Source organism: Siphateles boraxobius, unplaced genomic scaffold, assembly GCF_051911475.1.
Source record: "Siphateles boraxobius isolate OS27281-9 unplaced genomic scaffold, OSU_SipBor_1 31, whole genome shotgun sequence".
Lineage (NCBI taxonomy): Eukaryota > Metazoa > Chordata > Actinopteri > Cypriniformes > Leuciscidae > Siphateles > Siphateles boraxobius.
Genome location: NW_027508931.1, coordinates 10,107,039 through 10,132,318, shown reverse-complemented (window position 1 = coordinate 10,132,318; position 25,280 = coordinate 10,107,039). Strand labels below are relative to the sequence as shown.

The 25,280-nt window shown below is 42.7% G+C and overlaps 2 protein-coding genes across 4 annotated transcripts in view; one reads left to right on the top strand and one right to left on the bottom strand.

Moving 5' to 3' along the window:
- mapk8ip2 (mitogen-activated protein kinase 8 interacting protein 2) overlaps positions 1–13,984 on the bottom strand; it is a 46,567-nt gene extending 32,583 nt beyond the window's left edge. Inside the window, exons 1-2 of the mRNA XM_077193725.1 lie at positions 13,904–13,984; positions 13,584–13,783 (exon numbers count right to left, since the gene is read on the bottom strand). Coding sequence (XP_077049840.1) covers positions 13,584–13,648 — 65 coding nt within the window. The 5' untranslated portion in view covers positions 13,649–13,783; positions 13,904–13,984. The remainder of the gene's footprint in view (positions 1–13,583; positions 13,784–13,903) is intronic.
- A 2,176-nt stretch (positions 13,985–16,160) lies between these two features.
- Positions 16,161–24,362, top strand: chkb (choline kinase beta). 3 transcript variants are annotated; one of them, XM_077193698.1, is made up of 12 exons: positions 16,177–16,311; positions 16,533–16,874; positions 17,077–17,185; positions 17,342–17,455; positions 17,640–17,773; positions 19,051–19,155; positions 19,857–19,915; positions 20,064–20,148; positions 21,094–21,202; positions 22,022–22,116; positions 22,263–22,344; positions 22,745–24,362. In XM_077193698.1, the coding sequence occupies exons 2-12, from the start codon at positions 16,561–16,563 to the stop codon at positions 22,799–22,801; spliced, it is 1,263 nt and encodes a 420-aa protein (XP_077049813.1). In that variant the 5' UTR covers positions 16,177–16,311; positions 16,533–16,560; the 3' UTR covers positions 22,802–24,362. The 3 variants fall into 3 exon arrangements, with proteins under 3 accessions (XP_077049812.1, XP_077049813.1, XP_077049814.1); XM_077193699.1 differs by lacking the exon at positions 16,177–16,311 and adding an exon at positions 16,331–16,438; XM_077193697.1 differs by having other exon boundaries at positions 16,161–16,874.
- Positions 24,363–25,280: the final 918 nt, after the last annotated feature.

The window sequence follows — 25,280 nt, the reverse complement described above, 5'->3', positions numbered from 1 at the left end:
GAAACCAACACGGAAGTGAATTAAACTGCAATTCATCGACTGGCCGCTTGAGGCTGACTGCAAAAGTGAGCCAAATCTGTATCTCCCCCATGTTAAAATGCCCAACTTTACAGCCGAAAAAATTATGTTTACAGCCTGGTGCCTTAAGTTGTTTTGGTCTATACAGCTAATTTTGCCCTTCATGACAACTGTGAGGGGGGTGAATTTTTTTATAACTCATCCGTTTAAATTATATTAAGCATTAAATTCCTGCATAATCAAGGGCGTGGCCACTTGAGTGACAGGTGGATTGCCGCTGCTGTTATTACTAGCCGTTTGTCTGCTCTCTGTTAGCCATCATGTCACCTCAGCTGATTCCAGCTGCTGAACTTGTCATCTCTGCCGTGTTTGTACTCTTTTCGGGATTATTTCATACAGTTTATTACACGCCGCCCTTATACCTTCGCCCACGCCGTTGGATTCCGTCGTTGTCGAGTATCGAGAGAACAACCAGCGCTGTTCTTCAGTTGTTTTCCTCTGTGAACATGCACTCATGGATGTCTGACAATATCGTTGCTTTTTGGAGTTCAGATTTAAAAACGTCTAAGGTATAGAGGCCACACTCGTTCTGCTGTAACTTACCGTTGATCTTACGGAGCAGATAGACTATGTTATAATATGCTTTTAGTGTTCAATAAAAAGTAACGTTACCGTCAGATTAAATCCTGCAGGTGTCAGTGCTTTCTTTTCGTCCCTTAAATGAGCGCGGATTTCTAGTGCATTACTTGAACTTCTTAGGTAATATCTATCAGAATTTAAAATGGACTGAATAAAGCTCTCTACGAACTTGACGTGCATTGCCGCGCTGACTGACATGTATGCGCATTTATCACTGTCACACACACACACACACACACACACACTCAGAGCAAATATTGTAAGTTACTGCATGAGAATAATAATGCATAACAATACACGTTAGTCTCATGGTTAGTTATGTCTTTTAACTATTATAGTATTTCCAAGGGCAAAAACATAAACTTTAACTATTGGCTTTAGGTCTACTTCAAGTCAGCTGTCACTTTAGCGCGAGGCCAGTAGCACATTAGCTTAGCCTGAGCAAACTCGATCACGTCGAGCTAGGCGGGCGTAGTTTCAGCATCCAGGCACCTCAACACCACCCACGTCCCGCCTTTTTGCCCATTTTCGCTTATCCGGGAGTGACGCACTGTGACGCGCTTCCAAGATGGCGACGAGTGACTCCGCCCACTTTAGGCTTCAAAAACGCTCTTCAGAAACCTACGGGTGACGTCATGGATACTACGTCCATATTTTTTTACAGTCTATGCGTGACTCACAGCAATAGCTAAAATTTTGTTTATTTTGCCACTAGGGGTCGCTAACCTCTAAAGTCTTTTCACGGACGTGGAACTCTTGGCATCTCGAAAGCGCCACACTGATATTGATCCTTGTTTTGGTTCTCCTTTTGTCCCAAAGTCTGCTTGCCATGGTCCATAATGTTTGAACGAAACAACAACAGCATGAGCGTGCCGCTAGACGTAACGCAGTTGTCCATGTCTGTCGCCATGGATACTATGTATATGTCGCCATGTATATGATACTATGTATATGTTGCCATGGTATATACCGTGATTTTGGGATATTTTATTACAAAAATCTTACTTATTGTAGCTTTAAGGTGAACCTTTCACCACAATTAATATTCTGATTAGACATGCTGATTACACCAAAGGTTACATAATATTCTCAATTTTTTTATATATATGATGTGAGAAAGTCACGTGACCATACCTCTTATTAGTATTCTAATCCTATGTCAGATTCTTTTCTATTCATCAAAGAATCTTGATAAAAAAGAGACCAGTTTCCACAAAATATTAAGCAGCATCACTGTTTTCAACATTGATAATAATAAGAAATGTTTTTTGAGCATTAAATTAACATATTGATTTTTGAAGGATCAAGTGACACTGAAGACTGGTGTGATGATGCTGAAAATTCAGCTTTGCAATCACAAGAATAAATTACATTTTAAAGTATGAAACAGTTTTTCTAAACTGTAATATTTCGCAAACTTACTCTTTTTACTGTATTTTTGATTACTTAAATGCAGTCTTGGTAAGGATGAGACTTTTTTTTAAACTTACCAAGCTTTGAAAGGGTAGTGTATATGCTATTTACACAAGTACTAAGTACTGCACTAATAACAGTGACATCATTACTGCCTTTTGATCTTACCTACTAGATCAGACTTCTCTCACAACCAACAGTTATATTCTAACTGAAACCGAGCAGATGTTGAAAGCAAAACAAAGAACATTAATTTTCACGCACACAAACATTTTTATAGTATTTCTGTATTCCAAAGGGAGCAGCTGTAGACTTACATAAACAGCTTAAGGAGAGGTTGCTTTTATTGGTGGATACTTCACAGCATTAGTATATATATATATATATATATATATATATATATATATATTATGTGTGTCTCTTTATGTCCCTATATACATATATATATATTATGTGTGTCTCTTTATGTCCCTATATACTGTGTCTATCTTAGAAAGCTTAAACCTACCCCTAAACCTAGCCATCACAGAAAACTTTTTTTTTAAAACAATTTTTTACATTTTCAAAAAACATAGTTCCCTTTCAGTCGATAACGTCGGACGTAGTCGACGCGACTGAAATGGGATCACGCTAGGGAGCCTATCATCTTCGAGTACTATTGAACGAGCCAATGTAATTGGCGTGCGTGATTCGCATCACACACTCCGCCCCCGCGGCGCGGGTATAAATACGGAAGTGGATGCACGCACTAGTTGCCTTTCGCTTCGGAGCCGATCGTTTGATGTCTCTGAGAGTGCTGTTGTCTACAACGAGCGAGTGTGTCGGTGTTCTTCAGGAAGACTCTCCCAGTGCTGGTGTTCTACAGCGCGAGTGCAGCGGTGATCGCGAGCTTTGAGCTCTCAACTGCTGTTTTAACAGCAACAAATTTCTAAATGTTTGTGTGTGTTGATGGCTGGTTAGAGGGCGGAAAAGTGAGTGCTTCACTGTTTCAGTTCTCTGTTCAGTGTTGCCGCGGTCATTTCCCTGTGTGCTCCGGCACTGGTGACGGTCCTATTTTCTGAAAGAGCAACACGGGTGCGTTTGCGTCTTTTTCAAGATGTCATTCCGCCCGTGCGTTTCTGGGTGCGGTCGTTCCCTGTCTCTCTCTGATGGTCACAACTGTTGTGTCACGTGTTTGGCTTACAGCACGCTGAGACAGCTTTTGTGGACAGCTCATGTTTTCACTGTGGGAACATGACTGTCGCAGTGTTGAGGGCGAGACTCGCCTTCGTTCGCGGAGAGCGAGTCCCCATTGCCATGCCCCACCCTCGGGTGCTGTGTGGGATGGGTGACCGGAGGATAGTGTTGGATGTCCCGCCCGGTAACCATTCCCTGTGGGCTCCTCACTCCTCCCTTCCACTGCAACCACTGGAGCCTCCTGTGTTGTCTGCTGGTCCATCTGTAATGGGTGGGCCAGCGGTTTCACTCGGGGCTCCCCTGGAGGACAGGACGCCGATTGCAGCATCAGAGGGTGAGCTGACTTCTGGAGATGATGACTCGGCTGCATTGTCTCCCTCCGGGAGTTCAATGTTGCCCGAGCCGGATCCAGAATTATCAGCTATGCTGAAACGGGCCGCCGAGGCTGCCGGGCTCGAGTGGAACCTCCACCGTGTCCCGTTCAGTCTCGGTTGGAATCTGCAGTTTGGTATCTTGGGGCGGGCCGCGCTGGTTCTCAGCTCGCCGCCCCAGTGCCTTTCTTTCCCGAAATGCATGGAGAGCTTATCAGGTGGTGAACAGCATCTTTCTCTGCCAGAAACTGCCTGAATAGCTTTTCCCCCTCATCACCCTTGATGGAGGAACGGTGAAGGGTTGCGAGGTGTCCCTCCATTGGAGCGGTCTGTCGACACAGGTGCACCTGTGTCCGGCGGCCGCTGCCTTTTGGGGGGATCCTCGTCTCCCCCTAAGGCCTGTGAGTTTCGTCCGTTCCGACGGGCAGAGCTTACAAAGCCTGTGGGCAAGCCCCTTCCTCTTGCGTGCCATGGCGTTGCTGCAGGCTAGGGCACCCATGGCATGCACGAGGGTAATCCAGACCGTGCGCTCATAGGTGAGCACCGCACTGCATCCGACCTCACCCTCCGGGGTACGGGTGTCGTAGCGTGCGTGATCGGTCTGGCGATGTCCACCTTGGTGGTCCAGTAGCGCCTTCGTTGGCTCAGCTTGGTTGGTATGGCGGATGCGGACAAGGTTCGGTTCCTGGTCTCCCCAATTTCCCAGGTTGGGCTGGTCGGTGACGCGGTGGAGAACTGCATCAAACAGTTCTCTGCCGCTCAAGCGCAGACGGAGGTCATCCGGCACATCCTGCCCCGGTGGCCAGCTGCTGCCTCCACCCGCCGCCGGTGGCAGCTCCTCCGCCTGCTCGTCGCCGTGGGCGTTCTCCGGCCGCCGCTCCTGCTGGCCCTCCGCAGCAGCCTCCACCCAGGCCTCAGCAGGGAGCCGGCCGCAGTAGAGACGCCCAGCCCGCTCCAGGCGCTGCCAAGCCAGGTGGCAAGCGACAGCGAAAGCATTCCGGAGCGGGCCGCCCAGGAATGGATGAGATGCTCTTGGAGTGGCACGATCACTCCCTCCCCCCGGGTGAGGGCCGGGTGGAGCCTTTGTTTGTGTGTGTGTCTGTTCCGCCGCTGGCTCCCTAAAAAAAAAAAAAAAAAAAGCGGAGCAAGCGGTACCCACACTTCAAAGAGAGAGCAATTTCATCTGTTCCTGGGTCCCAAGAGGGCCAGTCTGGCGGGTGTGACCCTGTATAGCCTTACACCCCTCAGCTCCCCCTTGGTCGCCAGCAGGCAGCTTGGTGCGTTCGAGGACCCGGTCATCCGCCTTCTCACGCGCCCCCTGCCGCTTGTGGAGACAGGTAAGTGTTGCACAGCACACTAACACCACTCTCTCTACTTTGCTGCCCCACCTCAGGCTCGGCTACCCCGCTCAAGTCAGTGATAGTCATCACATTAGGTGTTGAGCAGACGTGCTCCTGAAAATTCAGTGATATTCATCACACCGAGTGTTGAGCAGTGCTCCTGACTTGTGCGTGCTTATCTTATCCTGCTGGCGAAGGATTTGATATAGCCGCTCCTCCAGCCGGTACGAAGGCCAGTTGTAAACTCGTTCTTCGTGCTACTAGGTGGTGGGTCGTGACCATCTTGGCCCAAGATTGGTCTGCAGCTTTGACCTGAAAGACATGTGCTTCAGATCTCTACCTCCCGCACCGCAGGCCATCCTGTGTGTTGCGTCTAAGGGTGGAGTATCAGTACAGTGTCCTTCCCCTCGAGTGCTCCAGAGCCCGTTGGGTCTTCAGGTCAACTGGAAGAGAGTAATCTCGCCCACGGGCTGAGTATCTCTTTTCTAGTTTTGGAGAGGTACTCGGTCCAACATGTCTCTCCAATGAGAATGTGTTCAGCTGGTGTTGAAGAGAGAAAGGGTCCCACTGAAAGAACTTTCAGAGGCTCCTGGGGTATATGGTAGTCGCAGCCTTTGGCTCCCTCCATATGTGACCGCTTCAGCGCTAGCTTCACGATCGAGTCCCGAGGTGACCGTGGCAGAGCAGCTCACCCTGTGTGACTATAGTTCATCCCGGTCTGCTGCCAAACCCTCTTCAACAGAGCGGCCATGTACAAAGGGCGTGTTTTAACGGGGGCCTGGGCGACCCCCGACTACACGGGCATTCGTGCCTCGAGTTGTTAGACATTGCGACCGTTGCGCAAGCTTCCCCTGCATGTCACAAACTCACCCGTCACCTCCTCCTTGGAGTCAGACGCTTCTGAGGGCGCCTTATTCCACTCCTCCCGCTTACTCAATCGTGCCGCCATCGAGCCTCACGACAGTTATAGCCAGGGCAAGTGGAGACTCCATCCCCTGGGTCCGGCTGGGTCATGACCATTCCGGGGCCGCTCAGTTGCCCCCCCGGTTTTATTTTTCCGCCAGTGTTTGGGTAAACCGAGCGGACTACCCTTGGACAAACACTGGGACTCAGCGGCCCCAGGGGCCCGCAGAAATGCGTTTAACCCCAGTGAGCCTTCTAAAAGTGACTGCGACTCATGGTCGCCTTGCGCCTGCAAGTCAGTGAAATCATCACTCTTCATGTTGAGCAGATTTGCTCCTGAAACTCAGTGAAGTTCATCGCACTCTGGTGTTGAGCAGCAATGCTCCTGTAGCTCAGTGAGTCCATCACAGGTAGCTCAGTGAATTCATCACACGCAGTGCTGAGCAGAAATGCTCCTGGTGCTCAGTGAAGTTCCTCGCACTCAAGTGTTGAGCAGAAATGCTCCTGAAGCTCAGTGAGTTTATCACACTCAGGTGTTGAGCAGTAATGCTCCTGAAGCTCAGTGAACTTGTCACACTCAAGTGCTGAGCAGAAATGCTCCTGTCGCTCAGTGAGGTTCTTCGTACTCAAGTGTTGAGCAGAAATGCTCCTGAAGCTCGGTGAGTTTATCACACTCAGGTGTTGAGCAGGAATGCTCCTGAAGCTCAGTGATCTTGTCACACCCAAGTGCTGAGCAGAAAATGCTCCTGAAGCCCAGTGATCTTCACATGTTGTGTTGAGCAATGCTCCTGTCTTTTGCGCACGTCACTTGCACCTACGTGCCATGTCAGGAGAGGAACAGGTTTTCATAGTTGCCCCTCATTGGCCCAACTAGACCTGGTTCCCTTCAACAGCCTTCCTGACTTCCCCTGGAAACTCTTTCGGGGACGGGGCACGATGGCACACGCGTTCTTCCCCCGGAGATTCCGGGCGGTCTTACATCTGAACGCGGAGGTTCAGGTGGCTATCACAAGAACATGTGTTAGTTACCATCACTTCTGCGAGCACCCCCTAGAATTGGGTAGCGTGCTTACGCCTTTAGAAGTGGAACCTAGTCGTTGAGTGCGTCTTCTCCCCTGAGGAGATCCTGAAAGCTTTCGATCACTTCAGTGCTCTCTTTCCTGCAAAATGGGTTGCAGTAGGCTGTTTTCCTAAATCACCCTCAAAATGATGTTGCCTCGGTGTTTAAACGACGCTCATCGTGTTGCAGAAGTATGCAGAAGCACGTTCTGATCGTCAGGTTCCTGAGGAGCAAGGTCTTGTAAATCCTTGTGTCCCTCTTTATCCTCTTGGGCCTTGTCCCTGGTGCGACTGCACTGCAGAGACCGCCCCTGAGCCACTGCAGGTAGTGAGTTAAAAATTCTGTTATATCAGTTCTCCTGCTCGCGTGGTCTCTACTAGAGGGTAGGGACTTGCTCGCTTTCGGTCAACGTATTGTGCCTGGAGTCTGGGCCGGCTAACTCTCACAAGCTGAGACCCCGGCTCGGATTGTGCCCAAGGTTCCTACCTCTCCCGTAATAGGAGCAGGTGGTGAGCCTGCAAGCGCTGCCCTGGAGGAGGCAGATCCAGCCCTGGCTTCTCTGTCCGATTCGCTTGGACGTGTACAGAATGCAAGTCATAGACCTCAGACCAGCTCTTCAAATATCTGTTGGAATTCAGCAGAGACGGAAGGCTGTTTCCATGCAAAGTTGCACTTAGTGCTTGCCTTCATTTCGGCAAAGATCCGAGATGCAACATGTCCACTTAGGTGTTGAGCTCCTCTATGATGAGTGTAAAGTGCTCCGCCTGGGCGTTGACGATATACTTTGCTAAACAGATTCTAGAGTTGGGGGCTGGACGACACCTAGTTGAACCGCTGCTTCCCGTGGGCTCCCTTCTCATGAAGCCAGTTTCACCGTGAGCCCGGTTCAAGTGTCGGCTTGCGGCGCCATTCCCCTCCTATGGACTGGATACGTGCGCCTTTCTACTCCAGTTGAGTTCCCTTAAAATTGAACCCTGTTGAGTTCCTCCACACCCCTCTGACGTCGGACGTGCGGAACGTCTGGTGTTAGGCCTACCACTCGTAAGCAGTGTGGAACCTGTGTTAGGCTGGGTCCATATGTTGCGGTCCCTTCGGTGACCCCATATGTGTATTCTTCCACGATACGGCTCCCTGCGGTGAGCCCGTGTCTTCCCTCGGCAGAGTCTCTCTGCCGTCACTGTCCGGTGTGTCTCCCCCCGTCTTAGGCTGGAGCCACCCCAGTGACATTCCATATGTTAGACTGCCCGGTTTCCGCCCAGTTCATATGTATATTCTCCACATTTCCTCCCTCGGGTTGGATGTGGCTTCCGCAGCGTCCCTTCCTTCCAACGTACGGGGAACGCTTTCCCAGTGGTCCTGTAGGAACAGCAGTGACTTCCCTGGCCTAAGCCCTGTCCTTCCCCGCCTTAAGTTTGCGGGGGCATCAGGAGGCTTTGGTTTAGGCACTGGAAGGTGGCAGCGTTAGTGGCGTGTTCAATGGTTGATCCCATTTCAGTCGCGTCGACTACGTCCGACGTTATCGACTGAAAGGGAACGTCCTGGTTGCGTATGCAACCCACCGTTCCCTGAAGGAGGGAACGGAGGACGTAGTCCCCTTGCCACTACCGCTGGACCACCGCTGACCCCGGGTTACTCTCGGCTCCTCAGCGAAAAGCAACTAGTGCGTGCATCCACTTCCGTATTTATACCCGCGCCGCGGGGGCGGAGTGTGTGATGCGAATCACGCACGCCAATTACATTGGCTCGTTCAATAGTACTCGAAGATGATAGGCTCCCTAGCGTGATCCCATTTCAGTCGCGTCGACTACGTCCTCCGTTCCCTCCTTCAGGGAACGGTGGGTTGCATACGCAACCAGGACGTTCTGTATTATTTAAGCTATATATAAGCTGTTATATAAGCTGTTTTCCTCATGTGGACCAAAAAAGGTCACCACAAGGACAAGGATTTCACATATTGACATCTTTGTGGGGACATTTTGTCCCCATAACGTAGGGTTTACCTGAAATACACACATACACAGAGACACAGACAAATAGTATAAGTTCACAGAACTACACGTTACCTGAGAAATGGGTTAAATTAAATTTTCTGCATGATAGAAAATCCAACTGAGATACTTTAATAATCACAGTGAATATACACAGGAGAATACTGGCACTAACACTGCATAACATAAGACGAGAACTGAAATGGAACTGAACAGAACAGGGAGTATGTTTACACATTAACAAGGGAACTAAATGAACAACAGGTGAATATAATCAGTAACTAAGGGAACTAACAGTGAAGACTAAACTGAAAGGGTAAACATGAAACCAAGACATATGAACAAAAAAATCAATTAAAGACATAACCCTGACAAAAGGCATGTAGTCAAGTAATGTCCAACTGTGGAGGGAGGGAGGGAGGGAGGGAGGGAGGGGGCCTTGGAGGAGGGGCTGGCGAAGAACAGGACACAGGAGGAGCCGGCAGAGAGGAACACCACGGCGGAGTCGAAGGAGGGAGGAGCCATGGTGGAGCCTTGATGGGTCTCATGGACAGGACCTGGTGATCGATTAACTGAGGCAGAGCTGGTGACCTAGGTGACCCCCGCGAAGCCATGAAAACGATGTCCCATGGCGACATCATAGGCCTGGAATTTCGAGGAGACACTGCTGGCTTAAGGGACAGAGGCAATGACTGCGGGGGCCTGGCAGAGTGGGTCGAGATTGGAGGGAGCGAGGACCAAGGTAGAGTAAGAGGGAAATAGGAACCCGGTGGAGCTGAAGGATGGAGGGCTGAGCCACAGCCGGAGGCCCATAACTCTGCTGTGGAACCAGGATGATGCGTAACCAAGGTAGCGTCAGAGAGAAGAGGGAGCCCGGTGGAGCCCGAGCGATGTCCACGGTGGAACTGAGGGAGCGCAGAGCCAAGGTGGAACCGATGGGCCAGCGTTGAAGCCAGAGGATCCATCTCGCAGAGCTTGGCTGGTGGAGAGGAGACCTGAGGCGGAGCTGTATAGTTGGTGTGAGACTGTGGTGGGGGTGGAGCCAAGGTGCTGCACACCACCAGTGAAGCAGGTAAGTCCTGGGGTCTGAACGGAGGCATTGCAGGAGACAATGGGGTGGGCAGGTAACAGGGTGGGACTGGGTCGTCTAATATATTCTTTGGAGTAGATTCTGGGGCTGGTATAAGGGTTGGAGTTGGCTTTGCTGGGAAGTTAATGAGCCAGATCTCCTCAAATGACTCAGGAGAGGAGTGCATCCATAGCGCAGACTCTGTGGTTGACCTGAGGGTAGGGTCCTCCCTCGGGATGGAGGGGGCTTCCAGCTCTAGCTCTGGGACAAATGCGATAGCTGGCTCTGGGTCCATGGTGGGAGGCGGGTTCTGGCATCAGTTTCAGGTCTGCGTCAGAAGATCTCTCATGGCCTCTGGGACAATGGGTCCTGTCTACGTGAAGGGGAGTCGGAGTTGATGGTGGCGTCATTCTCGAAAACTCCCTCGTAAGGAAGGATCTGCACAGCCATAAAGTGTATACAACAAACTCGGTGAAAGGACGGTGATCCTCCCCAAACAGCAGCATCTGGCCATTGATATCGTCCATCACGCTCCAGAAGAGATGTTTGAGAGTTTCATCGTCCCAATGCGCCTTGTTGTAGAGTTGAAGAAAGCCCTCCACATATTCCTCCAGCGTCTGGCCGTTCTGAAGGTAACTGTGACAGTCCATTTATTTTTGGGTCAGTTCCTGTCATGTATACTCATTCACTGTGGTATTAAGTGAACGCATGATGATAATCACGGAGAATACAAACAGGAGAATACTGGCACTAACACCACATAACATAAGAGGAGAACAGACACGGAACTGAACAGAACGGGAGTATATTTACACATAGTTAACAAAGGAACTAAATGACCAACAGGGGAATATAATCAGTAACTAAGGGAACTAGCTATGTCACAATAAAGATTGAAAGGGTATGAAACCAAGACACATGAACAAAACCACAACTAAGGATATAACCCTGACATCCACTTTCTAAAGTATATTTTGTCATTTAAATACTTTTCACACTATTTTTGTATGCATCTATAGTCCTAATCCAAATGCTTTAGCTATACAAAGCATTTGTGACGGCAATCATGCACATTTAACCTGTTATTGATAACTGAGAAACTGAGAAACAGAGACAGGGAGTGTGCAATGTAAACCTTTTTTTTTTAAATCATGCCTGTAAATCTATTTCAATCTTAGAAGAGAGGGACTGTTTTTCCTCTTCATTAAAATATCAGCCTGATGCATTAGAGAACGCAAACTGCAGCCCATAATTTCTACTCTAAGAAATGACAGGTTTATGGAAAGACAAGGAGAGGATAGAAATCCATTGTAAAGTAAACGATGAGAGAAAAAAGGTAAAAGTAGACTAAGAAAAGAACAGCTAGAAAATAAGCAAGGAGGTACATCAGTTTGAACTGACAACAAAACCATCATGTTCAAAACCTCACTTCCCTGGCCTCAAGAGGCGCATTAGCAACATACGCTAGAGGCTGAGATCTTTAGCGTCCTTATTAGTGTGCCTGCCTCCCGTGCCAGAAACATCTGTTTCAGCGCAGTGCGAGTAGAACTTGAGGTGTTACATCGGTGCCGTGACCCGGATGGGAGTGAGGCTTAGGGAGTTGAGTGTAACGGAGGCCAGCTAGTAATGGGCTGTGCAGGTAAATCTCATTGTACTGGCATCAAGAGGCACACTAGCGGCTGACGCTAGGGTCTGCGGTCTACTCTTTTGTAGACCGCCCAATGAGTGACAGTTCATTTTAATTTTCTCCAGTTATGACCTACTGGTCTTCTTGTCACTCTGTCATCTAGTGTATTAGTGTATCAGCGTACTTGTTAGCACACACACCTCACACAGAGGTGTGTGCGCTAACAAGGACACTAAAGAGTAGAATACGGTTCAGAGCAGTGCGAGTAGAACCAGAGGGCTAACTTTTACAGCTCATGCAATTGATATCACCTGCCCTTTTCCAGCAGATGATTGACGCTTGACCTGAGATGATCGGACTGTCAAATGTGATGTAACCCACCAGACCCTTTTGATTTATTCTGCTGGATGCTGAAGGATTATTCGAATGTTTTATTTCTGCTCACATATACTGATGGTGTCCAGGAGGTAAATTATGAAGGTGGAAGGATTACTCTCTCCGTCTGTCTTTGTGTGTTTGTTGTGACTAAATATTCCCTGTGAGCAAATATCACCTTTATTTAAGGAATAAAATGTGATACATATTACATACCCTTACACTAATACACTAGATGACAGAGTGACAAGAAGACCAGTAGGTCATAACTGCCATGGAGAAAATTAAAATGAACTGTCACTCTATAGTCCAGTTAAGCCAAATATCTATCACTGCATCTTTATAAGTGGTTAAATCTAAACCATACTTCATTTACTGTACCTCAATTAAATATTTACATTTAGCAGTTTAATCAAAAGAGTACCATATATTTTGTTAACATTTTAAAAAAAAAAGTAATAGTCCAACAAGCCAACAAAAGTGGATTAAAATGATTTTAATAGTTTAAAATGATTATATGTTTTAATGCACCAACAGCAGCTGAAATCAATTTGCACATCTACAGTATTACAAATATTTTATAAAATAACCTAAAATGCCCCTAATGCTGTAAAATCTAAATTAACTTGTTTTATTCAGGTGAAACATATTATTTAATATAACTGTATTGACCTGACTATTGTGTTACACAAATGAAAGTCATTTTAAGTGTCAGGTAGAAATGGCTCCTTATAGAAGCATCTGAAACTTTTACATATATTGTTTTCAGAATGTGATGTGGCTTCATTCATCCATTTAAATAACTAATACTTGGTACATTGTACTAGGTCCATTCATATGTCAAGAATTATCTACTAGCCAAGTCAATGCAATATGCACTGCACATCAAACTTTTAATAAACATCTACCCTCTTACCCAATTAAAAAGTGTATTTAAAAACAATCCATTATACGCTGCTCGTGGATGGTAGTTATTGCATAAAGAGATAGAAGAATGAGGTAACAACGTACATTACACATAAATGCCCATATTAGATGTTACAATAATTATTAAAGCATAATATAAATAACAATGTGCGATTACAAGCAGCTCCACAACACAATTATGTACTGTTCATTAGTATTACTCACCTCTATAGCCTATAATTACACAATTGTGGGAACACTCTAATCTGTCATCAAACATTAAAATGCAGTTATGAGCATCACAACAGGGCGTGGGCCTTTCCAGTATGCCAACTATCTCAGAGAGGATGCGTCAGGCAATGACATGCCAGGGGGGGAGAAAAAAAATCAATTGTCTGTCCTTTGCTCAATATCATGCACATAAGTTCATTATTTTACATACACGCATACGTGAAAAAAATAAATACATTTAAAAAACAACAACAACAAGGGCGTTAGTAAATCCTCGTTAACAACACAAGGATGCTGAGCATCACTACTTGCGGATGCTGATGCTGAATTCTGGATCTGTTTGGGGATATTACAGATACCTTCATAAACAGCGCTTATGGTCACATATGACCAGCTTTTATAAATAAAAATGCCAGAGGAAGAGGAAACCCCGCGCATACTTAAAAGAGAAATACTGCGCGTCTTACCTGCATCCCGGAGGAGAGAGGGAGTGGAAGGTGGAGAGAGAAAACATCTCTGCCCTGTCCGCCATCTTCTTAGTGACTCAAAAACAGAGACTGCAGATGCAGATGTCCGCAGCCCATCCACAGACACTGGAGAAGCGGATATTAAATATGATCTCGCTGTATTCTCTCTCCTTTTCGCTCACACTGACTGCTAACACCCGCTGGGAATCAAACCATCAAAACGGTTCAATCGTTGATCCAAAGAAATGAGAGTCAGATATAAACAACACGCATATGTGGCTATGTATTGATATCGATAATCTTCTGTTTCAGTCACACACCTGCTGATAAACCAGTGCGCTGTTTGGCGTGATCTGCGCGCATCTGATGATGCTGATGCTGATGCGGGAGGGAGGGAGGCAGAGGCGCGTGCATGCGATCCCATAGAAATAGAACGAGCGGATAGAATGCCAATGAACACGAAACGAGACCTATAAGTGGGTGTGCTTTAGAGATCCAGAAACTGTTTCTGATTGGTCAGGCTAATGGATTATTAACTTTAAGATAGAAATTAAATTGCAAAAGTTATGTTTTATGTGTTTAGAGCAAAATTTAAACAAACCTTTAGTTGAAATAATTCAAAAAGCCTATATAAAATAAAAAAATTGTAATTAAAAACAAAAAAACTTAATATGAAAAAAATAAAAAATAGCCTATTTATTCGTTAATTTATTTATTTATTTACTATTGGCTAATACAAAAGTTTTGGGATAAATTCCTTTTTACAAAAAGTCAATCCTAATATCACGTGGTATCATTTACTTTGCGCAGGTCGAGATATATGGTCGAGATGGACTAATCATATTCGTTTGCGATTAAGAAAGACTGATTTCTTTGTAATTATTTAATAAAGCTTGCTAGGTACACATGCATTTATATGTCAGAAATTAATTATTAAAATTGAAATATTTAAACGATTAAGCTTTTTAGTGTAGGCCAGGCCTACAAATGTCTCAAGACAAAATGTCTTGAGGGTCAGTGTAGGATTTGTTTTCTGAGCCGCTGAGCGCCATCTAGAGGATGAAGGGTTTTAAAGTTAGGCTAGTAGTTAACTGATATGGCCTCCGTATCCCGTTCGAGAGCTACGCAAGATTTTGCAGCACGATGTTTCGTGTGGGCATATACTGTAGACTGTAGCTTGACAATGTTATCGTTTTATGGGCTTATAGGCCTTTCTACTAATTCAGTATCCATTATCTAGGCCAATGGATGTAGAGGCCCTATTCAAAGTAGCCTACGGTATGATAGACAGGCCTATCATAATTTCAGATCACCAGTGTTGTAAATTTAGTTGTAAAAATAATATTTAAGTGAAAATAATTTGCAAAAGTATGCACAGATTGTACCAATGTGCAAAGACATCTCTGGGACACCTCTGACATTTTGGGCAGTAGGCTGGGTTAATTATCAAGCACATCATATTTGCTCATATCGATAAACAGGTGTCTATGTAAAAATTTAAAGCAGTGATAGATCATTCACTTCTTGGACCGTTAACCCTCGTTCTGCCGCAGAGGAGCTGTTCAGTGATTGGTGCTGAAAGCTTTACTGACAGTAAGAATGGCCACAGTGGTGCTAGTGGGTAATGCAGGGAACTGTTGTGCTGTAATGAAGTCTCTTTTAGGTCGTGGGGTTTCCTAGAGCCTATAGACGAAATATTTGCTGACAACGTGATTTTAAGGTCTCTCTCTCTCTCTCTCTCTCTCTCTCTCTCTCTCTCTCTCTCTCTCTCTCTCTCTCTCTCTCTCTCTCTCTCTCTCTCTCTCTCTCTCTCTCTCTCTGTGTGTGTGTGTGTGTGTGTGTGTGTGTGTGTGTGTGTGTGTGTGTGTGTGTCTGTGTGTGTGTGAAGAAGATTCAGTGCCATACATTTCAGCTGTAAATAGTGCTGTAAGAGTTGATAACAAAAGCTATGCAATTACATCATTAACTAATATCATTATAATTCGTTTATTTTAGAAAATAATTACTATGGTTTCTTGAAATTTAGCTGAAAACAGAGTAATGATAAATTGATAATATGTTTGTTATTACATAAAATATACTAATAATGTTAACTGTTAACAATAGCAGAGCGTTACCCTCACAAACACACCAACACATATTAAACTAAAATAATGCTATAAACTGAATATGACGTAAGACACCAATGTAAAATAAATAGTCCTTAATAAATAAAACATAACCTAGATAAATACAATAATATTCGTTTTTAAATAAAATGTAGCCTAAGCATATATAATGGCATTTAATGGATAGGAATGCCTCTTTCTGAATAATCAGATAAATCATTTTATAGCCTACTTCTGAAAATATAGTCCAGTTACTTTAGTTAACTAATTAATAGATTTTACTGTTACATTGTACTTTTCAACATATCATATATTGAACTTTTTTGTACTGTGTGTTAACTTAACTACATTTCCTACTAATTATTGTAGTCGTGTGAATTGACCATTCAGCGCCATGGCTTTAAGGGGGCTGTGCTTAGAAATGGGTCGCGTGCCGCAGTATCCAAATCTGATTGGTTAAAAAAATGTCAATCTTTTAAAGTCTCTCTGCATTCTGGAACGTCAACGCTAGCGATTTACTTCAGAAGGAAGTGGTGGAAGTTGTAGTGCTGGGATATTTCATTAACTGCCTTTACAGTTTGTTACTACGTCTGTGAATCTAATGTAACATTTAAGGAAAGGTAATGTGAAAAAAATAGCTATTGATTTTTCTGATATTTTTAATCCGGCCGTTTCCCTCGCCGTAAACGCAGTTCTGATATCGCGAACGATTATATGTTCCATTGTACGCTCGTGACACTGGTGCATGTGCGTTTATTCAAGCTCAATGAATGCTGCTTCTGGGGCGGTTCGGTGTGTTTGGTTATAACGTTAGCTGTTCGGTTCTCTCACTTTCTTTAAGGAGCATTGGGTTTCTAGCACGTTAGATCATGAATTCGGGCCAAAAGGTGAATTTCATGAGTGATGGTGCTGGAAATATAGGCAGATGCGTTAAAGATGACGCGGATTCGGACAGACCTGCTGGCGGACACTCACTGATGGTGGCCGAAGAGAGACATCCGAGAACTGGCAGTCCGCGCGGCGCTAACGGGGATGATGACTCTGAAGCGGAGGCTCACCTGGACGGGCGTAACGTGGATGTGGACCCCGATACTAGAAGGAGGGCGTTCACCTGGTGCCGAGACTTTCTGTCCGGGTCTTGGAAGGATATATCAGAACATGACTTTCGGATCAAAATAGTAAGGTAATAAACGGGTTATGAAAGTTCATATAAGTTAAGTATTTAAGATTCTAAATATTTCATGTTATCCCCTTACCTATATTTATATTATATATAGATCCATGAAATCAGCAAAGCAGTATTCCACTATTTATTCTTTAGAATATCGACCTTATAAACTGTGAATAGGAATCAAGTATGATACTGCTTTTGTTTGTGCCTGCAGTGGAGGACTCAGTAACCTGCTATACATGTGCAGTTTACCAAACGATGTTCAGCCTGCCGGGACCGAACCTCGAAGAGTTCTGCTCCGGATCTACGGGGCCATTCTGCAGGTTGGCCACCCCGATCACATTCAGTAGACAAAATACAGTTGCAAAAGCAAGCTGATAGGAATCTATATCTTAGGCAAGATCTATATTGCCCAATGTTCTCGATACACTGTTATATAACTAATGGATATCTAATCATTTGTTCCTATGCACACACAGGGAGTGGATTCTCTTGTTTTGGAAAGTGTGATGTTTGCCATTTTAGCAGAGAGAGAGTTGGGCCCACGTCTCTATGGCATTTTTCCAGAAGGCCGTCTTGAGCAGTACTTGCCTGTGAGTCCTACACCAAAATCCCAGATCCTCTATGCATGTTTTAAAATGAATCTTTAAACACAGCAACACTTGAATAATGCAGCCATTCTATGGAGTGATTTTCAAACCTTAATCATAGAACGAACATTTTACATTCTACATATTTCTGCATTGTAAGAGTGATAAGTCTGCCTCTTTTCCACAGAGTGAGCGTTTGCGTACGGAGCATTTGGGGTTCCCAGAGATCTCGGCTGAAATAGCCAGTAAGGTGGCACGATTCCACTGCATGGAGATGCCATTCAACAAGGAACCCAAATGGCTGTTTGGAACCATTGACAAGTAAAAGTCTTAAGGCCTGGTATATTTTTACACTTTCCGCATTCCGCTCCAAGTATACTCCTTTGGCCGTGAGTGCGGAAAGACACATTCAGCACGTGCACACTGTCTAGTAGACTTTTTCACTTGTTCGAGTGACTTTGAGTTTAACTATCTGTTTGGCTGATTCGGGAAAGATGTTTTAAACAGACGTATTTTGTTGAAATTTTAACACAGAAAAATTAACACTTTAAATTCTTAGTTTATCTGAAGAATAACAAAAAATGCCCTAGAAAATGTAATTAAGATAATGGAAGAAATTTGTCTTAAAGGGCTCTAAGTTTTGGTTCTTTGATTGGTCAGCCGGACACAGTCTGTTAAGTTCTTTAGTTTAGGTATTTTTAGGTAATTCTTTATTTTAAACCTGTATCATTTCAGATGTAGAGAAATGACAGTCATAATATCACATAACAGTAAAAACTGACAGTCCATATAACAAACTGACCTGCATCAAACTGCATGGGTTGTTAGAAAAATGATGAAAACGCAACAAAAGGTTGTGGTGGTTGTACTGCTGAGGACTAGTGTCAGAAATGTATTTTAACCACTGATTCTTTAATTCCTTTGCTTTTTGGAAGTCCATGTGATGATGTTTTGACCTCATAGTGAAAAAAAAAAAGGGTAATTTCTTGGGCGGACAATTTCCTTGGTCGTGGGTGGCAGTGGCTCAGTGGTTCATGTAGGTTGTCTACAAACCGAAAGGTTGGTGGTTCAATCCCCGGTTCCACCTGACCAAGTGTCAAGGTGTCCATGAGCAAGACACCTAACCCCAACTGCTCCCGACGAGCTGGGTGGCGCCTTGCATGGCTGACACCGCCGTCGGTGTATGAATGGGTGAATGTGAGGCAAATATGTAAAACGCTTTGGTGGCCATTCGGTCTGTGAAAGCGCTATATAAATACAGTCCATTTACCATTTCCTTGACATGGTGATAAACTCTTCCTGGCCTTATAACTACCTTTGTTTGAGGGCGAGCCAAAGCAGGCGAGCATATTCAATTGTGTTACATGGTGGCGTCACCAAATTATGGAAATTATAGCAGGAGTACAGACTATTACGATTGTTTAACATCTATATTACACTAAAGGAAAGGTAAAAATGAAAGAAAGAAAAATCATAGTTTACAAATTTTATTTAAATTAAGCAGATTGTGGTTTATGTTTGCTGTGTACTGTCTTTAAATTGGCATCAGTTTTAAATGGCTGTTTATGTTAAATGATTGTTTTTGTCCTTCTGAACAGGTACATGGAGCAAGTTAAAACAATAACATTTGTGCGTGAAGCTCACATTAAGAAATTTAACAAGCTGATGAAGTATGATCTTCCTGCAGAACTAGAGAGTCTGAGGTGAGAAAGATGACTTGTGAATAGAAAGAGCTGAGAGTTTGAATGAAAAGCATTTTGTGATATTAAACTTCCAGTTAACAGTAAACGGCCAAGGTCATTGAATGCATGAAGCATCTAAAAGTTTTCCGTTCTAAAAGTTTGAATTTATTTTTATCTATGTTAAAAACAGCCATTCTGTTAGATATTTTTGTGGAAACATTTATAATAAAAAAAAAAATCGGAATAGAGAGTTCAAAAGAACAGAATTTAATGGAAATGGAAATCTTTTGTATAATTATGAATATCTTTACTATCACTTTTGATCAATTAAATGCATCATTGCTGAACAAAAGTATTAATTTCTTTCAAAGAAAAAAAAAATCTTACTGACCCCAAACATTTGAGCGGCTTTGTTGTATGCCGGCACCCTTAGCCCAGTTCCAGGCATCACTGATTAGGCACACTTACAGGAAGCTGCATTCTGTGCATACTCAGCTTGCTTTGTCAATCACACACACACGCACACGCACACGTGATTGTGTAACTTTTATCTGAATGAAATGCTTAACTACTGCTCTGTATGTGTGTGTGTTCCTGCCCATTGCTGCACTTTTTGTTCAGTGGGCTTTTAAACACTGAAAACAATCATTTTAAAAGCAGGTTTATAAGAGCAATGTGAAAAACTAGCACTTATAATCTTGTGCCGTCTCTCTCTCTGTCAGGTCACTGCTGGCAGCTACTCCGTCTCCCGTCGTGTTCTGCCATAATGATGTACAGGAAGGTAAAAGATCACACATTTGCATTCATACACGCATACTAGTGTCCTGTCTAATCTGGTAATCTGATACGGGTCTAACAGTCACTGTTACGCTGTACCATTATGTAACATATCTGCCCTTTCACCTCTAAAATCATAGTCTGTTTTTCAGGGAATATCCTCATGTTGGATGGGCGAGAGAATTCATCTGACAAACTAATGCTTATTGATTTTGAATACAGCAGCTATAACTACAGGTAAATCTACCATGTATAGCACACATCTGCATACTACTTTATAGTTTATGATAAATGCCGCTCTAAAGCGGTACATAGGTGTAATGTGACATAGGTACAAGATCAACATTAAACAAACTCCATAATTTTTCTATTCCCATTGATAGCTCCTTCATCTCCCCCTCCCCTCAGGTTAAGAGTCTGGGTGTCATCTTTGATAGCACCCTCTTTTTTACATCTCATGTTGATAATGTTACCCAGTCTGCTTACTATCATCTCCAAAATATCAACCGTCTACGCCCTTTCCTTACGCCTCATTCCACTGCCATTCTTGTTCATAGTTTAGTCACTTCTCGTTTAGATTACAGCAATTCCCTTTTGTTTGGCCTCCCGCAAAAAACACTTCGTAAACTTCAAATGGTCCAAAATTCAGCTGCTCGTATTATCACCCTTACCCCCTCTATTCTCTATATACCTCTATATACCCCTCTATATACACATCACTCCTATTCTACAACAGCTCCATTGGCTACCTATCATTTACCGTATCAACTATAAAATACTTCTAACTTTTAAAGTCATTCATAATCTTGCCCCTTCATATCTTTCTGATCTTCTCCATATACCCACACCTGCTCGCACTCTTAGATCCTCTTCTTCCATCCATTTCACTGTTCCCCGTGTCCGCGTTGTTACTATGGGGAGCAGAGCTTTCAGCTGCTCTGCTCCTCAGCTCTGGAACTCGCTTCCACCGGACCTCCGTAATATTGATTCCCTCTCACATTTTAAATCAATACTTAAAACCCATCTTTTTAGAATAGCTTACTCCCTCTGATCACAATCGCATTGTATTTTAATTGTTGATAATGTATGGTGACCTTGAGTGTCAAGAAAGGCGCCTAAAATAAAATGTATAATAATAAAATAATAATAAAGAACTCTGATTTTGGTCTGTTCTGAGTGCAGAGGCTTTGATTTTGGGAATCATTTCTGTGAATGGATATATGACTACACATATGACCAGTGGCCCTTCTACAAGGCAAAGGTGGAGAATTACCCTGACAGACAACAGCAGGTGAGTCACTACCTGCCCACCCACACATTACAGCCTAATCATTATTTGCCTTGATATTACAAAAGATTCGACGAGCATTAAAGGTCAACTTGTAGACTGATAAGCTGTCAACTAAAAAAAACAAAATTGCAACTTAATTTTCTTTAGATGTTGCGTACAATCACTCCAAAGCATCTTTACGAATAGTAAAAGTAAAATTGAGAACATAAAAGAACTAGGTACAGCAGTATTTTTTTTTAAAAACATGCTTTTTATCAAGCATTTTGATTAAAGGAAAAGATGAAGAAACATGAAAAATCTTTCATGTTAATTGTTATATTCATATAATTTATGGGGACATAAAAGTGTGAAAAAAACTGAAACCTTAGAATGATTCTATGCCAGATTTATTGTTGTTGTTTTACTGTTTTTTTGCACACACAGTACAGCATCACAAATTATATAATTTACATTAGTTTGTTGCTTGATATTTGTCCACCTTTGTCAAATAGTTGTAAGAAATCATTTGTGTTGGACATGTGGATATCATTTTGTGACTACCATCTAGTGGAATGTTTTGGAACTGAAGTGACATAAAAAGTGTGTCAAAGGTTATCACAATAACTTTTACATGCAGAGGTCAGCAGCCTGACCCGCACAATATTAATATTTAACAGCATAATATTTAATTGTCCAAGATTTTAATCCTGATGCTAAGTCATTAGAAATTAACTAAATCGTGTCGTAATGTCAGTCCTTTTTAAGTATCTGTAATACATAAAAAAAAAACTAAAAAAAAAGATTCCTAAAGATAGTATTTTAAGAGTCTTTGTTTTTCAGTTACATTTTATCAGACACTATCTGTTAGAAAGGGGGGGGACTGCACCTGCAGACCAAGCCAGGATAGAGGAGGACATGATCATGGAGGCGAACCGGTATGAAACGCATTTACTATCTAACCTTTATTGACAACCTGGAAAGAACATCACTGTGTACCGTTTGAGGAATTTTCCCCTCGACCTAGTAACCTTTATATCTGTTTGTCTTCCAATCTCTCTAAAAATCACACCGGCACAAACAGGTTTGCCCTTGCGTCTCATTTCCTCTGGGGTCTGTGGTCCATTATTCAAGCTAAGATCTCCAAAATCGAGTTTGGATACATGGTAAAATATAAATATTGCATCACAACACACAGATTATAAACCTCATAAACATTTTTCTAATCCTTGTACGATGATTTATTTAGGACTGTCAATGTATTTAAACTGTAATGGAATTACTTGATGCCCTTATTAATCACATTAATTGCATATCAGTGGTGACCAGTACATCACTTCAAAATATAAATATTCACTTATACATTCATTTTAAGATTGTAGTTCATGTACCATAAATGGATAAGTAATCCTCGATTCTGAGAGCTCAATCAAATAGCATCATAGTTATGTATACAGTAAACATAGCAGTGTGTACAGAACAAATCCCCTCTGCACGTCACTGATCTGAAGCCATGTGAAACTTCACCTCATTTCTGTCTCTATCTCTTTCTGTTTTTCTCTAAAGGACTACGCACAGCACAGGTTTGACACGTACTTCAAACAGAAGAAGCTCATTTCCTGAATGGCACTCACAGAGTGTGCTTCAGGATATCATTTTGCATCACCTACTGTTTAGGTATTGATTTTTTTTTTTTTTTTTAAACCATTCAAGGAAGGGCACAGTACAAAACGATTAAGACTTAAAGAACGGTTAAACCTGGGGAACATTCTAATTATTATATTATGAAAAAGTCCAAAGATATCCTGCGTTAAACTCATTTTGTAGGGCTTTATAGTTGTTTTGTCCCTTCCAAAAATTAAGTTACAAATGATCTTCAACTCATGGAAAAAAAAAATGGTTTGATTAAATCCTAGATATAATTCATTCACTGTTGGTGCCACTTCGTTATACAAGGCAAACAGTAAATTCATTTTGTCAGTTTATTTCTAATCTAGCTGCATTTTTACAAATATTTTATGCGTTTACATTTTATCTAACATATATGTGGTCAACATAATCTATTAAGAATCAATCTGTCCATCATTAGTACTGTGTAAACTACAGGGTCCAAATTATGTCTGTGTCCTTGTCTCATTTTTGTGTCCTAGTTTCATATACTTCCGTTTGTTTGTCCTGTCATCTTAAGAAACAGTGTAGTAGCTTGTTTTTTTTCCTTCCTCTGAATTTAAACATATTACGAAATCATGTTGCGTCCTAATTTATATACTGTGAAATACATTGCACATCTTTTTTTAAACTCCATGATAATTTTGGAAAGTCACATAAGCTGCTACTGTTTCTTTGTCATGATTTCGAATTGCTGTTTTTCATATAACAATTTCAGCAAAAAAAAAAAGAATAATTGGAAATTGTTTTGAGCTCGGCTTTTTTGTTTCACTTTTAATTGTCACTTTTTGACTGTTAAATCTCTGCTTTGCCATATTAATATGTAGCAATAACTATACAACCATCTTGTATACATTTGTATATAGGTTTAAATGCAGTCTGAACTGCACATTAAGGAATAAGGAAGTGTAAGTACTAAACTGACAAATGCCTTTGTCATGTTTCTAAACACAAAGTTCTTGTAACTGCTGTGTTTATCTGTTTTAATTGTTTGATGCTTATGTTTTACTTGTCCAAAGCAAGTATACTTTGTTCAGTTCAACCAAATGGTAAATTTATCTCTGTTTGAGTCTTCAATCAAAAATTGGAGGCAGAAAAACAACACCGATGCAGGATAGTATCATTATATAGTGAATTGGAGGGATCATCGTCATCTTAAGAATAACTTTGTTACAATCATATTGGGAGTGTTTGAATGGACAAACTTTTGCTCTTGTATTTGTCGTTGTCCATAAACGAATATATCTGTATCATTTTCACTTATGCAGTAAACTTATGCAAACATTGAGGGACCATGAGAGTATTGGGCTTGGCCATTTTCACTTATATCATTGTTGATATTGAATCTGTAATTTGTAATATTGAGTTGCGAAGCAATGGCACTGTAAGAACAAATGTTAAATTCTATAATTGCTTTGACTTGAAGTTACATTTTAGACTTGTCTCTCTATTTTTGTTTGTTCCTTTGCACTGCGGTTATCCATTAATTTTGCTCATTAAAAAAAAAACCCATGGAGACATTTGTGTGATTGTCGTATTCAAAATTGGTGGTGGTATCTTAAAGGTTAAAGACCGGAGCTGTTAGCATAAGGGTTATGGATATTATGGATACAATTTTAAGTACTGGTGACCTATGAATTGTAGAGATGTTTGGGATTTTTTAATGTCTGTCAAATTATGTCATATCTTACATATAATATATTGTTAAAATAATGCACTATTACAAACGCTTCTAAATATTTCTCAATACAAATTTGAGAAATGTACCAGTTAAAAAAAAAGTGTTTCAATAAAAAAACATGAATATACAGTATCTCACAAAAGTGAGTATACCCCACACATTTCAGCAAACATTTTAGTGTATCTTCTCAAGGGACAATACTAAACAAATGAAACTTGGATATATTTTAGAGTAGTCAATGTGCTTCTTGTATAGCAGTATATTGTATTTACTGTCTTCTGAAAATAACTCAACATATAGCCATTATTGTCAAAATAGCTGGCAACAAAAGTGAGTACACCTTAAGTGAACATGTCATAACTTTGTCCAAAGTGTCAATATTTTTTGTGAGCACCATTGTTATCTAGCACTGCCTTAATCCTCCTGGAAATAGAATTCACCAGAGCTGCACAGGTTGTTGCTGAGACCCTCTTCCACTCCTCCATAATGACATCACGGAGCTGCTGGCTGTTAGACTCATGGTGCTTCTCCACCTTCCGCTTGAGGGCGCCCCACAGGTGCTCAATAGGATTCAGGTCTGGAGATATACTTGGCCACTCCATCACCTTCGCCTTCAGCTTCAGCTTCCTCAGCAATGCAGTTGTCATCTTGGCGGTGTGTTTGGGGTCGTTCTGCCGTTTCAGACCAGTAACTGAAGAGAGCGCATCATGTTCTGCTTCAGAATGTCGTAGTACATGTTGGAATCCATGTTTC